Raw genomic sequence first — 17,819 nt, 5'->3', positions numbered from 1 at the left:
AGAAGAGACATGACCCAAGAAGATGGCAAGTGCCACTTGTGCTTTTTCTGTCCAACTTACATCCTGCAAAATCAGAATCTGAATAGCCAATTAAATGTATAGGAGAGTGAGAAGGATACCATAGACCAACATTTGTTGTTCCTTTGAGATATTTCAGAATCCTTTTTGCAGCTTTGAAGTGGGATTCCTTTGGATTTGCTTGATATCTTGCACAAAGACATACCGCAAACATTATGTCTGGTCTACTTACTGTGAGATAGAGCAAAGAGCCAATTAAACCTCTATATTTTGTTTGATCTACCCCTTTTCCAGCAGCATCTGCATCCATATAGCAGCTTGAGGGCATAGGTGTGATTACTTCCTTGCAACTTTCCATTTCAAATTTCTTGAGAATTTCTTTACAATACTTTGATTGACATAGAAAGATTCCATCCTTTGTTTGCTTGACCTGCAATCCAAGAAAGAAAGAAAGTTCTCCCATCATAGACATTTCAAACTCACCTTTCATAGCTGCCATAAATTCTTCACACAAACTATCTTGTGTAGCACCGAAGATGATGTCATCAACATAGATTTGTACAAGGATAATTTCAGAATTTGACTTCTTGATGAAGAGAGTCTTGTAAATCATTCCTCTTTCATTACCATATGACAAAAGGAAGTTGCTAAGCCTTTCATACCACTGCCTTGGAGCTTGCTTCAACCCATATAAAGCCTTTTTCAGCTTGAAGACATGATTAGGGTGTTGATGATCTTCAAAGCCCAGTGGTTGATCCACATACACTTCCTCATTGATGTAGCCATTGAGAAAAGCACTCTTGACATCCATTTGAAAGAGTTTAAATCCACTCATACATACAAAAGCTAGCAACAATCTCACAGCCTCCAATCTTGCAACAGGAGCAAAGGTTTCCCCATAGTCAATTCCCTTCTCTTGATTGTAGCCTTTGGCAACTAGCCTTGCTTTGTTCCTTGTGATCATACCATCTTCATCCAGTTTGTTTCTGAAGACTCACTTCGATCCAATGATGTTCATCTCAGCTGTTTTAGGGACAAGAAACCATACCTCATTTCTTGCAAACTGATTCAGCTCTTCATGCATAGCTTCAACCCACTTTTCATCCTTGAGAGCTTCCTCAATTGACTTTGGTTCAATTTGAGAGACAAAAGCAGTGTGCCTGCAGAAGTTTGAGATAGAGCTACGTGTAGAAACACCCTCCTTTATCTGCCCAATGATGTTCTCCACTGATAGATCTCTAGGAATCCTCCATTCTTTGGGTAACTCACTCTGCTGCAGAATTATAATCAGTTGTTTCGAGCATTCAACCGATTGTTTTTCTGCACAATAGTCCAGTTTCTCCAAATTGATGTTCTGTTCATCCTCTTCAGTGTTGTTCTTTGAGACTTGAATGCTTTTGCGATCAACTTCATCAAAGACCACGTGAACAGACTCTTCTACAGTCATTAGCCTCTTGTTGTAGATCCTATATGTATGACTATTTAGGGAATAGCCAATGAAGATACCATGATCAGCTTTTTCATCAAATTTCCCTAGGTTTTCCTTTCCATTGTTTAGAACAAAACAACTGCAACCAAATACTCTGAGGTGACTGATGTTTGGCTTCCTTTCATTGAAGAGTTCATAAGGAGTCTTCTTCAAAATTGGCCTTATTAGCAATCTATTCATTACATAGCAAGAGGTGCTAACAACATCAGCCCAAAAATACTTGGGAAGAGAAGATTCACTTAGCATTGTTCTAGCTAATTCTTCAAGGGATCTGTTCTTCCTTTCCACTACACCATTCTGTTGTGGAATTCTTGGAGCTGAGAAATTGTGTAAAATTCCTAACTTTTCACAAAATTTGTTGAATTTTTCATTTTGAAATTTCCCTCCATGATCACTTCTTATTGAGCCAATTTGTTGATCTTTGTGTTTTGCAATCTTCTAGCAAGCTTCTTGAATGCAGAGAAGGCATCACTTTTTGATTCCAAGAAGAGAACCCAAGTAAACCTAGAAAAGTCATCCACAATAACAAGAGCATAATAGTTGCCACCAAGGCTCATGGTTCTTGAAGGAACAAATAGATCCATGTGAAGTAGCTCAAGAGGTTTTAAAGAAGAAACAACATTTTTTATTTTAAAAGAGTTTTTCACTTGTTTCCCCTTTTGGCAAGCTTCACAAATATGGTCCTTCTCAAACTTGACCTTGGGCAGCCCAATCACAAGATCTTTAGATATTAATTTGTTTAAGTGATTCATGTGAATCTGACTATTCTTCTATGCCATAGCCAATACTCATCATGCTTAGAAAGAAGGCAACCAATAGAACAAGGAGAAGAGATATCCAAGAGATAAACATTATTGATTCTCTTACCAATCAACATTACCTCTTTCGAGTTGGGAAGACAGATTTCACATGAGTTTGTCTTGAACATCACTTGATATCCTTTGTCACACAGTTGGCTAATGCTTAGCAAGTTGTGCTTTAAGCCTTCTACATAAAGAACATCATGGATGATCAAGATATCTTTGTCTCCTGTGGATCCTCTTCCAAGAATCCTTCCCTTGTTGTTGTCTCCATAGGGTTACATGCTCTTCTTGCTTAAAGGAGATGCTTAGAAACTTTGATTTATGCCCAGTCATGTGCTTTGAGCTTCCACTGTCTAGATACCATTGTTGCATGCTCTCCTTCAAGGTTTCCTATAAAGTAGATTTTCAAGTACAAAGATTTGGTCCCCTTATGAATGTGGGTCCATTGGGTTTACATTCATCATTTGAAGCTTTACAACATTTGGGAATCCACTTCATAAAACCTCTAGGAACTGCATATTTCCTAATTTTACAAAATTTGACAGAATGACCTCTTTTCATGCAATAAAAACATGTAACAATCGGTTGTTTCGACATATGTGGATTAAAACCTAATCCTGCTTTTCCAAAAACACAATTTTGAGATGCCAAGACATTCTCAAAGATGGATTGACCTTTTGAAAGCTTATCCACAGTTTTAACAAGATAATGAATTTTCTTTTCAAGATTTTCACAATTTTCACAAATAAGAGTGTCACACTTGCAAGAAGAGTTTTTGTAAACGATTTCAAGGTTTTCAAAATCTGTTTTTGAATTTTCCAATTCTTCTTCCATTGTTTGGACTCTGTTTTCAAGTCAGTTGTTCATTCCCTTTAATCGGTTGTTCAATAGGGCCAATCGGTTAGCTTCTTCGTGTGTTTCTTGAAAATCTTGAAGCAATTGACTGTAATTTTCAGCATTTGAAGAATTAGAGGAACTTACACTGCTTGAATCATCTTCCTTTTTGGCCATGAAGCAGAGGTTGAGGCTTTTTCGACCCTTTTCCTTCTTTCTTGATTTCTTGTCTTTACTTCCTTTGATTCAGTGATGTTTCCATGAATAGCTTTGAGTGTGTCCCACATTTCTTTGGCAGATTTGCATTCTGATATCCTGAAAAATTCATTAGAATCCAGTTCATAAGCTATTATGTTTCGAGCAATACAATCAAGCTTGGCCATCTTACATTCTTCATTGGTCCATTGGGACTAAGGTTTTTTAATAAAAGATCCATTCTTTTTAAGCTTTGGAATGAAAGGGCCATTTTCGATTGAATCCCAAATTCCTTGATCAATGGATTCAACAAAGATTTTCATTCTAGCCTCCCAATACTTATAATTCAAACCACAGAATAAAGGTGGTTTGTTGATTGAAGCACCTTCCTCAAAAGATAGTTTTCCAGCCATTGAAAAAGATTTTCGGATCAAACTTGAGTATTTTTTAAGTACCAAGCTCTTGATGCCAATTATTAAAATGTATGACTTTAAACTAGAGGGGGGTGAATGGTTTAAAGGGGGTTTTCGCAAACTTTTTAAGATAGAATGAAATTCTTTGCAAGAAACCAGATTTAGAAATTCAGTTTGCCAAGAACAAAGCTCAAAACAGAAAAACAATCAGTTGTTTCGCATAAACAATCGGATGTTTATACCAATAATATAACAGGAACTGAAATTAAACAGTTTAAGGAAGAGAGAATTGCACAAACATTTTATACTGGTTCGCTCTTAACCCAAGAGCTACATCCAGTTTCCCAGAAACCACTAGGGAATCCACTAGGTAATCAAATCCAGATTACATACACACACCACCAAAGAAGTGACCTTGATCCCCTCAAGACACACACTTCCTTTGGCTCTGCACATACACCACCAAGAATGTTGATCTTGACAACCTCAAAAGCACACAACCCTTCTTGGCTTTACAACACCAGAATGTACACAAATCACAGAACGAATTACATTGTTACAGAATCAACTAAAATCAATACAGAGTAATCCTATTCCACTTCTCTTTTGAATAACCAAAGCTCAAGGTGAAACTCAAAATGCTTCAAAACTCTTTGAAAAACTCAAATCTATTTTTCTTTCTTGTTGTTTGTTATAAAATATTAACAAACTATTTATAGTATTCAAATCTTAGTCAAAGCATTTAAAGCATGAGCGTATTCAGTTATGAAATTAATTAAAGCTCCTTTAACAAACAAAATTGTTTTCTGTTAGGATTCCAAACAAACAATCGGTTGAAATAGCGAATCAATCGATTGTTTGGGTTTGACAGCAAGTCAACCATCCAAAACAGTTTTCAAACTTTTTCAAAAACACCTAAGTATAAAACAATCAGTTGTTTCGAAAAAACAACAGGTTGTTTTTCATTTAGTTTGAAAAACACTTTAATCTTAAAAGATTTGAAAACACTTAAGCTTAGATTCAACAAAGTGTGGATTACAAATATAATCTACCCCAGATCCTATTCTAAAGCACCTCAGCAACAACAAACACCTCCAGCCTTCCATCAAACGCTTAGGATTTGGATTCTTCAAAGCTTGAACACACTTGATTCAACAATAAGGTCACAAGGGGAAGAGGCACTGGGCGGGTGCTCCTTATAAGATGGGACGCGATCATCCGAGCTCGAAGTTGCAAGAACTGCAACATCGACTTTCCTCTTCCTCTTGAAGATGAGACCTGAGCAGGTGTCCTTCTCTTCATAGGCAGCGACCTCAACTACCCCCTTCTGCCTTTGATCTACGAGGGCTGGTGCAGAAGGTCCTGGGGCAGAGTCCTCGGCAGTAGAAGGGCCAAGAGCGGCCTTGAGTTGGAGGGCTACAGCAGCAAACTGCCTCCTCTTCTCAGCATTGAGCACCATACCTGCATGAGAAGACAATAACTCATAAGAGTCTAAACCAGCAAAGCACACAAGTAAAGGGAAACGTAAACAGAAACAGAGGCAAACAAGTACCAATATAGCCCTTAAGGGCCTTAGGGCTGAACTCGAGTTTGAGTAGCTCAACCGTGCTAAACGGTGCTTAGAGACCGAAGAGGAGATCGCTCTGTGGAGGTAGGTCCTCGAGGCATTTGGGCTTCTTGAGCTTAGGTTTCTCTGCCCAGTAGAGGGGAAACCCGTCCAAGAGGGTGGGGTCCTTCCTGTTACACTGAACCTTGAAGAATTGCCCCTTGAAGCCTTTGTATGACTGCTGAAAGAGCGTCAACAGAACCCTCCCAGCAACTCCGTTGAAGCTTACCCATAACTTCTTGCCTGGGCTCTTAGCTTCGAAGAAGTAGAGGAACACGTCCACTAACGGCATATGGCCAAGGCAATGGCACAGGATCGCGAAAGCCCTAACGAACGCCCAACTTTTTGGGTGTAGTTGGGCGGGGGCGACGTTGACTTCCGTAAGGAGGGCTCGGTCGAAGGGCGTGAAGGGAAGGCGCAGGAAAAGCCTTCGAAAGACAGTTGAGTAAATGAAGCAGAAGGGTCCCTCGGGGTCCGATGATTCGTTAGAGCATACGGGTTCACCTACCCTACAGGGCAGGACCCTCACGAATTTATCATGATCCTTCCCGAAGACGCGGGACTTATGACAGTCTTGTTTCTTCCTATAGGTTGCTATGCTCGCGAGAGAGGTAAAGCTGGAAGTTTCCTCTAAAAGGTTCTTAGGTGCCCAGCTATACAAGGATTTGTACTCAAGGGGAGAAGGGTTTGATTAATGGGCCACATAAGATGGGCCCCATAAATAATACGAGTTAACACCTAGACATCAGAAAGACCTAAGTCATAAGAGGATTCATGCATGTGGTGTGTATAGCACGCTTAGGTCTAGCACAAGTAAATAATCCTTGGAGGCGCTAAGGCCCATTAGGGTTAGGGTTTCCAAGGATAGACTGCATGCATGGCACGTGAATACTTAGAGCACCCATAGAACGGAACAAATGGCCCCGCAGCGCTGGTACATGAGTTAGTACCCTAACGACCATACTGTTCTAGATTTTGCACTCCAAAATAGGCAAGTCTTGTGTCGCAACTGCACTAAGCTTGGGCAACGCGTCATATAGGATGCCTCACCAGTAACCCTAATTCCACTAAATGAAAGATCCACGTGGGAGAGGGAGTTGACCTAGTTACAACCTATATAAAGGGTGGTAAGAACCCTAGAAAGGTACGTCGTTTCTAAGGGTGAAACTGTTTAACATACTTTACTGTTTCTTAGCCCAGTACTGACTTGATCGTTGGAGTGCAATCAACAGGTAGGACCCTCTCTATTTCAACGGAGCCACTCTCAACCACCCCAGGAGAGAGCAGAAACCACCAAGAAATAGGAGGAGCCACCAACTGCCTTTGAAGTCAACGGTAGCTGAGTCAACCGGCGAGAACAATTTACATGTTGAAGAGTCGAGGGAATAATCCAATCACTAGCATTTTAAGCTTGAGAAACTTTGGTCACCAGAGAACTTCTAGCACCATCAGGGACCCCTGCAATGATTGATAAACAGGTAGAAGAACACCATTTATCATTCCATAAATTATTATCATTATCGGTACCAACAGCCCAAGAGGTATGCTCAAGAATAATATCATAAAATTGTTTAATCTCAGTTCAAAGAGGAGTTATAAGCCAAGCTAAGCTGATATTTAGATTTAAAAACTCTGGGTTTTAGGAGAAGAGACCAAGACTTATTATTTATATGCAACATTCCAAGTAAGTTTGAGAAGATATGCATTATTTTCATGCCGCAGATTGTTAATCTTCAACCTTCTATTCTTAAAAGGAGAGCAAATCTTAGTCCAGTTAACCATAAAGATGCTTTCTCTTATCCATATCATTTACATTGTGTTTGTTTCTCCTAATGGACGATTCATGTGGATTGATACGTGAGTGTCATTCTTGTTTGCCGCATTGTGAAAATACGAACATAAAAAAGTGTTGATGTTCACAAATGGATTCCTCACTAAAGTATGAAGAAAGAAGAACGTGTGAACAAAGATGAAGCAAGCTTGGCAGAGTGATTCTAAGCATTGCAATCGAGCTGTAATAGGTGTATTCCTCGTAACTTCTGTTTTTCATTAGAATGAGGAATTTATTAGTAACAACTTGTTAAAGAAGTTGATAAAGAAGTTTAATGGGAGAAACGACTGCCATATACGACAAGAAAGTAAGGAAAATTAAACTATTTTAAGAAAGAAAAAGAACAAAATAAGAGGGACCCACAGATTGCAGGTTGGCAGACAAAGAAAAATCAAAAGAAGGGAAAACCATCGGAGAAAACCAGTGAACTTGCCAAGCTCAATTATGCATGGCACATTGTAAATTGTCCAAACTCTTTAAACCCGAAAGATTTTATAACATAGACTTGTTTTGGCTTTCAATAAAAATAATTGCACAATTCATTCAAACTGTCAAAAACAGATTAATCAATTTTTACAATAATTGTTTTAAAATTACAGTAGGGATTAAATTCTAATAAAAACATTAAAACTTTTGGTTAAAACAACTTTTGTCACCTCTTGAGAGCATGCATTAATTCACATCCGGGTTTTCTGCATAAACTGACAATTATATGCCCTCTTTATATACGAAAAGTTGACTAAGCCAATTGTTTCATGCTGTCACCAACTACTACTTTGAGTTTTCTACAAGAACAGTGGTCACGAGTCTTCGATTCTTGTATATTTTTCAGCAATGTTTATCTCCTCTTATAATATCTCTTAAAAACTAAAATCATATATGTATATTTTATAACATTACTTTCATTGAATAATACAAATGGACCACCACTATGGAGCTGACTATGTCTTAATCACCACACAGATAGTTTAGTCACTATTTTAATATACATATATCTTTCAGCAAACACCCGTTATTGTGTAACAACGTGTGAGATTTTTCTCATTCAATTCCTCACCAAACCAATTAAAGTTTTGGTCTGCGTTCACTTTTGGAAACTTTTGCCCACCACTGTTATCAAGTCATTATATACACTGACAATATATGATCCTCAAGCTTCTGAATCACTTCCCAAAAGCTCTAAGGTTTAGTAATATTGTTTACTCATCAAATCAGCAAGAGTAAGCATGAGGGTGAGTTACCCTCGTTTCTTCTTATTCCTTCTGCTCCTTGCTGTCTTTTGCTTTGCCTCCTTTGCTTCTGGAGCCACTCTGCCCCAAGATGAAGGTATGTAAATAGCTTGCGCCATATTTAGTAAAATCCACTATGCACAATGAATCTTTTAGTTTGTATCTGTATCAATAGGAAGTTCATATTTATCCTTCAAATCAAAATGAAGTCTATTGTATGAATAAATTGATGGTTTTGAAATTTCTATTGTAGTAAGTGAAAAGCAAAAAGGAAAAAACACCTAAAATTATCTATTGAATTATTGTTTAGTTCTAATAATGGGCATGACTCCACATAACAAATTGTCATAAGATGAGAGATGATGAAAGTTGTTGATGATTTTGTTATGACAGTGAAAGCTCTGGAAGATATAGCTAAGATACTTGGGAAGAAGGACTGGGATTTCAGCGTGGATCCATGCAGTAAAGAACGAAATTGGACATCTGCAGTACAAGTAAAAGGGAGTGAAAATGAAGTAAGATGCAATTGCGACTACAACAATGGCACCGTTTGTCATGTCACCAACATGTAAATCTCACTCATTCTCTATGTTCTTCATAGGTATTCAAGGTTATGATAGGGTAATTAAGATCAAGAAAGCTTAGTTAAGTATGTGGTATTCATTACATTACATTTTAGAAATAGCAAAAAGATATTTTAAAACTTTTTTTTTCTCACTTACAAGTTTTGTTTAATAATAAAATAAAATTAAGGTATTTAATTAAAATATAAATTAAATTATCTAATAAAAAACAATAAAACAATGGTGAAATAGTTCATGTATAAGATAAAATGATTCTCATCCTTAAAAATATAAATACACTCTGGCTTCAATGATTTCGAGAAAAGTCAACAGAGTGGTTTTTATTTTAATATTTTCTCTGTTCCTTAATCCTTTTCCCATGTTTCACTTTTAATTATGAGCATTTTGACAAAAGAAAATGTTCATTTTTTACATTTTAAATTTGAAGATAACATAATTTTTTTAATTACATATTTTATTTAATTAATGTGTGAGAAAAATAGATAATATAATTACACATAAATAAGATAATTGAAAGCCATAATAAATAATTCACTTAAAATTATATTAAAAAGAAAAAAAAAATATAACTATGTAGAATTACATCTTCTCAATGTTATTATTATAATTAAAGTTTTCTTTTTATATTAATAAAATTAAAGATTTAATTAGAAAAAAATATATCATGTAAATAATATAGGGAGTAGATAAAAAAATGTGATTTATAGATTGAGAGAGATAACATCAAATTTAGTTAATCATGTTTTGAACATATGTGGAAAAGATTTCTACATAAAGACTCCCTAAAATTCATCAGAAGCCAAATCTAGGATGAAAGAATTAAACTCAGTTAAATGCTGCAGTTTTGAAGTGATTTCTAAACCTAGCCAAAATATCCCAGACAGTACCATGTGCTATAGATGTAGTAAACACAAATAAAAATATCCACATGAATGGGCTCAGTCAACTTTGAGGTGCTCATTGATTCTGCAATAGACACTGTACTGCTTCATGACAAAGTAAATGACTCATCAATCTTTCACATTTGACTTTTGAAAACCCCACCATCTTTATTCTCTAACATGTTGTTTGTATTTTTCGCAACTTGTCTGTGACATGTGAATTGTCTACCAAGTTGTATTTTCCTACCATACCATTGCATTTGAAACACTGTGAAAGCTTTCTTAGTTTCCTTTTTATTATAAAGATCATGTTCAATGTGCACGCAACAGATTATTATTGCTACCTAGGCAGTTCTAGCTAGGGTTTTAAAATAAACTTAACTATTATTTTAGTTTATGCATAGTAAACTATGAATTATATTTTTACAATTTATAGTTTTTAATGTATAAATTATATTTTAGATTTAAGTTGTGATATAAGATTAATTTCATGCATTATAAAGAAACATTTCAATTCAAAAAATGGAATCAAAAGATATAATAAAGGGGATAACTAAAGCGATTAAGAAGATTGACGATTTCGTTGATAAATAAATGTGTAGAATTTTGAAAGCACAAAATCTCCCAGGCACCCTCCCACAAGATCTGTTCAGATTGCCTTACCTACAAGAAATGTACGTAATTCTTAACTTTTCTCACATTCAATCGCAGATGAAGAATTTGCTTTATTTCTTCAGTTGCCAACATCTATGAATTGTTTTGCATGACGATACATTGTTTGTCGCAGTGACCTTACTCGCAATTACCTGAACGGTACAATTCCTAAAGAATGGGGCTCCACGAAACTTCTCAACATGTATGATTTTCTGTCATTTTTTATTGAGCTTTAAAATTATCAATTTATATAATACATGACCCTCACATAAGGATAATATAGCATAAACATAAATCTAGCACAAAGACTTTTAAATGTTGCATTTAAGGTGGGTTTTGGTTATTGAGATGAAACTCCAACTTTAACCTGAGAGAAATATCAATAGCACTTAAGAGAATTATACCTATGTTTTGTTCTATATTAAGTTGCATCTTTTTTGTTACCTATACATTGCAACAAGAATCTATAATGGCAACATGTTTCTTAATCATAACAGTTCCCTCCTTGGAAATCGATTAACGGGCTCAATACCAAAAGAGATAGCAAACATATCCACTCTTCAAAGTTTGTGAGTTTCTCTTATCAAAGAACATTTTTCCATTTCATACACATGAAATTATTATGTAATAATTAATTTTAAGAGTCATGTGATGGAACTGTACTTTATCTTGAGATGGGCAGTGTCGTGGAGGCCAATCAACTATCTGGAGATCTTCCTCCTGAGCTTGGGGATCTACCCCAAATTCAAAGACTGTAAGCACTTCAATTTATTTGTCATTTACATGTCCCTATGTTCATATCCTTTGGCAAGTGGAAGTAGTAAGAATTTCCTTTGCAATAAAGGCCAATATTTGAAATCTAGTTGATTTCCATGGCTTAAATTCATAATGTTTGTTCTGATTATTTATATACAGGCTACTTTCCTCCAACAATTTTACAGGAGAGTTACCTGAAACATTGGCCAAGATCACTACATTGCAGGATATGTAAGCTTAAATTTTTTATTATACTATTCAATGATGACTAATTTAAAAAATTGTTTTTGAACTAAAAGTAACCATTCCTCACTTTCTTCCCTTTCACTGTGCAGTCGAATTGGGGACAATCAGTTTTCTGGGAAGATACCTGATTTTATTCAAAGTTTGACAAGTCTCCAAAAGCTGTATGAACACTCCTTCACTTTTATTTTACCAGTATGCTTTATGTTTCTATTGATTGAATCAGTTTGTGTTATTTCCTGAAGTTATTAATGATTACTATGCTTTGACAGAGTAATTCAAGGGAGTGGATTAAATGGGCCTATTCCTTCTGGAATTTCACTTCTGAAAAACTTAACTGACTTGTATGTATGAATTTATTTATTAAGCAAAGTTTAAAAATCAATAATAGTTTTAATTAGCTGTCTTTACTTAACTATTTTTCTAATGTGATGATATGCAGGAGAATTAGTGATCTGAATGGATCTGAACATTCACCTTTTCCACAACTTAATAACATGACGTTAAAATATCTGTGAGTTTAAATCTTTAGCTCTTTTATGGAATAAAATTCAAACAAGTCAAGCAAGAGGTACTAATAACAGAATGCTATCCATTTGTTGTTTCCCAGGATTTTGAGGAATTGCAACATTAATGGAACCCTACCAATATATCTTGGTTCAATGACAACCTTGAAAAACTTGTAAGTACATGTTTTTCCACTTTGTTTGATTGCAATTACTCTTTACAATATTTTCTTTGATATTGTTTAGTTTATTTTGCAACTTCTATATCCTTTTTAGTTCAGAATTACACTGCTTTGATCATATGTTTCACTTTATCCTATTAAGTTGCAGAAATTCTTTGCTATGACCATTTTCTTCTACTGCTTTCAAACTCATTCTTAATATGTTTTCCTTTTCAGAGACCTCAGCTTTAACAAATTGACTGGACCAATTCCGAGTAACTATGATGCCCTAAGAAAAGTCGATTACATGTAAGAAACTTATCATACATATACCTCAGCTTTAACTATTTTTAATTTTATGTTTATTATATAAATATTTTTTTTTAAGTATTTATCATTAGTATTGTTGTTTTAAGATATGATTTTGTTATTGAGAGGTGATGGTTTATTTATGTTCTTGATGATCAGCTCAACCCAATCATGATTGAGTTAGGAGTTATTAAATATAGAAAAGATTAATTCAATTAGATTTATTTGGATGACATTGAAATGTTAAACAAATTTTAAAACACCCATACATGTAAAAATGTTTATAGTTTGATCATATCTTGATGTAGGATTTTCAAGTAAGGATGACAACTTATTTTGTTTAATGTTGGATCATAAATAGACCATAGGTTTTGTATATTAATCCCTTCACATTTTTCTAACGTAGATATTTAACTGGAAATCTTCTCAATGGACCAGTACCTGCATGGACAGAGAAAGCTGATAATGTGTAAGTTCTCTTTCAAATGCTACATAAAGGAATCTTTTTGGAACTTTTACTGCCTTGTAGTGTGATTGTGCATCTTGTTTATTGGATTATTGGTTTTAATATTCTTAGGTTTCTTTTGAACATTCCACATATTTCTTTAGGTTGGTATACTAATATTAAAAGTCTAATTCAAATTTTATAAATTGTATGCAGAGATATTTCATATAACAACTTCAGCATCACAAGCCAAGGGAGTAGTACATGTCAAAATGGAAATGTGTAAGAATCCTTGTAGTTATGAGCATTTTTGTTTGCAAATTTAAGAATGTAAGTCATAGTGTTCTGTTATATGTCACAGGAACTTGTTTTCTAGCTCCACAACGCATAATGACTCGTAAGTTTACTATTTTCATTACATTTATATAGTTTTTTCAATTTATTATCTTCGGAATCTTATATGACCATGATGAAATTAAGCTAATGCATTTCGCCCCTTCGACCATTTTCTCAGAGCAACAGTTGCTTGCTTGGGAAGCAATGTCTGTCAAAAAAGTAAGTTTCTTCAAAGAAAATCTTTTACAAAAGTTTATTTGAATCCTTTACGAAGTAACGGAAACCAAAACTACCATGCTTATAAACAAATTATTGTTTTGGTACTCTAGAAGTTAGTAATGTGAAATCACTTAACATTTCATAATAGTACAAACAACAGATTTAGGTTTTCTTTGGTGTCAATTTTGAAGTATTCTGTTACAGGACAAAACTAGTTTGGCAGTTACACTGTTATGTTTTTCTGTTGGTAGGAAGCTATATAGATACCTATATAAGGCTTTTATGAGAAGGAAAATATATAGAAAAAACTTCAATTGTAATTCCTCAATTCTTCATTCTTCCATTGTAATTCCCCTAGTTTCCTACATTAAAGTGACCTTAAGCTCCTAGAATTAACTACATCATATTCTTATTACAAAACTATTTCAATACCTTATTTTCTTAATTTCATGATTGCTAACCTTGTTATGTTTGTCATAGGCTCATACTCCCTTCATATAAATTGTGGTGGAAAGATGGTAACAGAGGGCAGAAGCACATATGATGATGATTTAGATAATGGAGGTCCAGCTAGATTTCACCGAAGTGGAACAAAAAATTGGGCATTTGTCACTACTGGTAACTTCATGGATAATGATGCTGGCGACTACTCTATCTCGCAAAATAAATCATCGCTTTCTATGGACAATGCTGACCTCTACATGGATGCACGAGTTTCTCCCACTTCTCTAACGTATTATGGATTTTGCTTGGGAAAAGGAAACTACACAGTTCATCTACATTTTGCAGACATCATGTTTACTAATGATCAAACATTTAACAGCTTAGGAAGACGAGTATTTGACATCTATATTCAGGTATAGATATGTATATGGTCATCACTTCTTTTACTCCTTTCATAAAGATTTTTCATGTTGAAAATGAACATGATCTAGATTTTATTAGGAACATAGGTGAATTGTTTTAATCCGTGCAATTGAAATATCTTAACAATTGTATATTTTCCAGTTTAGACTCTACGGAAACTTCATTAATCAAATCAATTACTATTTGCTACAATATTTTAAAACAGTAAGAAGATTGAAATATTTAAGGCTTGTATTCATCATGAAGCATTAAGATTTGAATTAAATGTTGCAGGGAGAGCTAGTGCAGAAAGACTTCAATATTGTAGAAGAAGCGGGAGGAATTGATAAAGCAATCATAAAAAACTTCACTGCTGTTGTGAGTAGTAATACCTTGGAGATACGTTTGTATTGGGCTGGAAAAGGGACAACTAGTCTCCCATTTAGATCAGTATATGGTCCTCTTATATCAGCTATATCTGTGGAACCTAGTGAGTTGCTATTTGCTGTATAAGTTTATTATTATCATGCTACGTGGTCTTGATATTATCATCTAATGTAGATGTCTCTTGTATAATAATCAAACAGACTTTACACCACCCTCAGAAAATGGAAGTAGCATATCTGTAGGAGCTGTGGTTGGAATTGTGGTTGCAGGAGTAATTGTTATCATCCTTGTACTTGGCATTCTTTGGTGGAAAGGATGTCTAGGAAAGAAAAGTTCTTTAGAAAGAGGTAATTACAAAGAAATTACTTTTATTATCATGATTATCAATCAAACATTTTGGTAAAACACAGATTTATAAAATGTGAAAAAATGGAATTTGTGCAGGCTCTTAAAGTTTGAGTGTGTGCCTTGATTAGTGTATCTTGTTATTGGACCTTTTAGACTAGTGACTTTCTTGCTAAGTACAAAGTAGCAGGCTTGCACTAAACAGAGTGCAAACATGATAATTAGTCATTGTAAGGTGTCTCTGATATTTCTTCTACCTCAATTAACAGAGCTAAAGGGTTTAGACCTGAGAACTGGTGTGTTTCCTTTAAGAGAAATCAAAGTAGCGACAAACAACTTTGATGTTGCAAATAAGATTGGAGAAGGAGGATTTGGTCCTGTGTACAAGGTATTTTGTCTATAATATAATAAATTGTCTATATGACCACACATTTATAATTTGACACTTTCCATTGTTTAAAAATAATGTTTTACTCTGCAATAACTATGTATCATTCATGATAACAGGGAAGTCTATCAGATGGAACACTGATAGCAGTGAAGCAACTTTCTTCTAAATCAAAACAAGGAAATCGTGAGTTTTTAAATGAGATAGGCATGATTTCTGCTTTGCAACATCCTTATCTTGTTAAACTTTATGGATGTTGTGTGGAGGGAGATCAACTATTACTGGTATATGAATATATGGAAAACAATAGCCTTGCTCGTGCTTTATTTGGTAATTCTTCCAACATAGTCAACTTTGGTTAATATTTAAGTGATATTTTTTGACTTATGCCCATTACAATATGGAATGTCCTCTGATTTCTATAATTTTACCAATAAAGGACCTGAAGAACACCAAATAAGATTGGATTGGCCAACAAGATACAAGATTTGTATTGGTATTGCTAGAGGTTTGGCATACCTCCATGAAGAATCAAGATTAAAGGTTGTTCATAGAGACATTAAGACCACTAATGTGTTGCTTGATAAAGATCTCAATCCAAAAATATCTGACTTTGGTTTGGCCAAACTGGATGAGGAAGAAAATACACATATTAGCACCCGCATAGCTGGAACATAGTAAGTTATATCTTTTGTGTAGGTTTTTATTGGGAATATTTTTTATGCATATGATTGGAGTCTAAAGAAACAAAAGTACAGGGGTTGGAGAGGATTTACCTAATCAAATTCAAATTTTCGAACAATCTAGCTTAATTTATGGGCTGCAAATATGATGTATGAACAAGCCGATTAAATGAAAAATTTAGTATCTAATACAATCTAACATAACATGTACCTGGTAGGAATAGACTTGGGTTGTTTTTGTTGTAGTAAAAATAATTAATGAAGATTATGCAGGTTTCTAAAGTTTATAATGACACTTTTTTTATTATTATACAGTGGATATATGGCTCCAGAATATGCCATGCATGGTTATTTGACTGATAAAGCAGATGTCTATAGTTTTGGAATTGTTGTCTTAGAAATCATAAATGGAAGGAACAATACCATTCACCGTCCTAAAGAACAATCATTCTCCATTCTTGAATGGGTAAGTATATTCTCAGTTCATGTTAACTGTCTTTGTCTTTGAGAATATTAACCAACTGCTTGTAAGATTTAATTTAGAAATAATATTGTTGGGTTTCTATTACTGGGATTTTAGATAGCATTCTTCAAGCTATAACGATGATCAAATATATAAAAAAAAAGTGAGGTATTAACCATACACTTCTTTTGACTCACTTTTCTTAGGTCAAAATTCTTGCTTTTGAGTACCTTTGCCCTTTTAGCTTCTTGTTATACAAATTTGTCCATTGTTTAAAATTATATATATATATATCCCAACAAGAAGCCCATATAAACTTTGAACTCAATTATAAATTTGTTATAAAAGTTTACCTAGGAATCAAAACTATAATATTGTATTTTCCAGGCACATCTGCTGAAAGAGAATGGAGATCTAATGGACCTAGTTGATAGAAGATTGGGTTCAAACTTCAACAAAGAGGAGGTGTTAGTGTTGATAAAAGTGGCTCTCTTATGCACTAATGTTACTACAACAGTTAGGCCAAGCATGTCATCAGTGGTAAGCATTCTAGAAGGAAGAACATTTGTTGAGGAAGTGTTTTCAGAGGCAAGTGATGTGGAAGAGAAGAAGTTAGAGAAAATGAGACAATACTACCAAGAGTTGAGTATCTCAAAGGATGAGCCATGGACTTCCTCATCTACTTCTGCAGCAGATCTTTATCCTTTAACCCTGGATTCTTCTTACTTGCAGAAGAGAGGCTAGAGACTTCGGAATCAAATTGGATTAATTGTATAAATAATTTTGTTGTAATATAAACATTTTATTTCTTCCTTGTTATTGCGTTCGGGTAACTCTTCCCTCTTGATTGTAACATTTTTAATTTGTAATTGTAATATTGTTTTGATGGCATTGAAGTGTTTGGTACCATTTTTTCCTAATAATGTTTTTTTCCTTCGTAAAATCATATAAACCCGATTTCAACCGTGAATAATCTCATTATATTGACTGATAGTTTTTTTTATTTCTATTGTATTTTAAATTCTATAGATTAAGCAAACAATTTACTATTAAAAGGAAATCCTGTAGACAATCTATCATAGACGTAGATCATCTAGCTTAGTTTCTAGCTTTGAGTGATCAACTTGCATAGAGTCTCTTAAATCTTTCTTAGAATTTGTATATACTCTCTTTATCCAGTTTTCGTATCCCACAT

General features: G+C 34.6%; 1 protein-coding gene across 1 annotated transcript; it reads left to right on the top strand.

Moving 5' to 3' along the window:
- The first annotated feature begins 8,189 nt into the window (after positions 1 to 8,189).
- LOC137835251 (putative leucine-rich repeat receptor-like serine/threonine-protein kinase At3g14840) lies at positions 8,190 to 17,515 on the top strand. Its single transcript, XM_068643667.2, has 24 exons — positions 8,190 to 8,515; positions 8,812 to 8,986; positions 10,486 to 10,557; positions 10,671 to 10,739; positions 11,035 to 11,106; positions 11,220 to 11,291; positions 11,453 to 11,524; positions 11,629 to 11,700; positions 11,809 to 11,880; positions 11,979 to 12,050; positions 12,147 to 12,218; positions 12,441 to 12,512; positions 12,919 to 12,981; positions 13,174 to 13,239; positions 13,319 to 13,354; positions 13,472 to 13,512; positions 13,993 to 14,369; positions 14,653 to 14,848; positions 14,946 to 15,092; positions 15,360 to 15,478; positions 15,598 to 15,808; positions 15,918 to 16,155; positions 16,477 to 16,627; positions 17,012 to 17,515. The coding sequence occupies exons 1-24, from the start codon at positions 8,416 to 8,418 to the stop codon at positions 17,366 to 17,368; spliced, it is 2,994 nt and encodes a 997-aa protein (XP_068499768.2). The 5' UTR covers positions 8,190 to 8,415; the 3' UTR covers positions 17,369 to 17,515.
- Positions 17,516 to 17,819: the final 304 nt, after the last annotated feature.

The sequence above is a fragment of the Phaseolus vulgaris genome, chromosome 5 (assembly GCF_051622355.1).
Source record: "Phaseolus vulgaris cultivar YP4 chromosome 5, ASM5162235v1, whole genome shotgun sequence".
In the NCBI taxonomy this organism is placed as follows: domain Eukaryota; kingdom Viridiplantae; phylum Streptophyta; class Magnoliopsida; order Fabales; family Fabaceae; genus Phaseolus; species Phaseolus vulgaris.
Note: the sequence above shows the minus strand (reverse complement) of the source record. Positions and strands in the feature narration are given on the sequence as shown.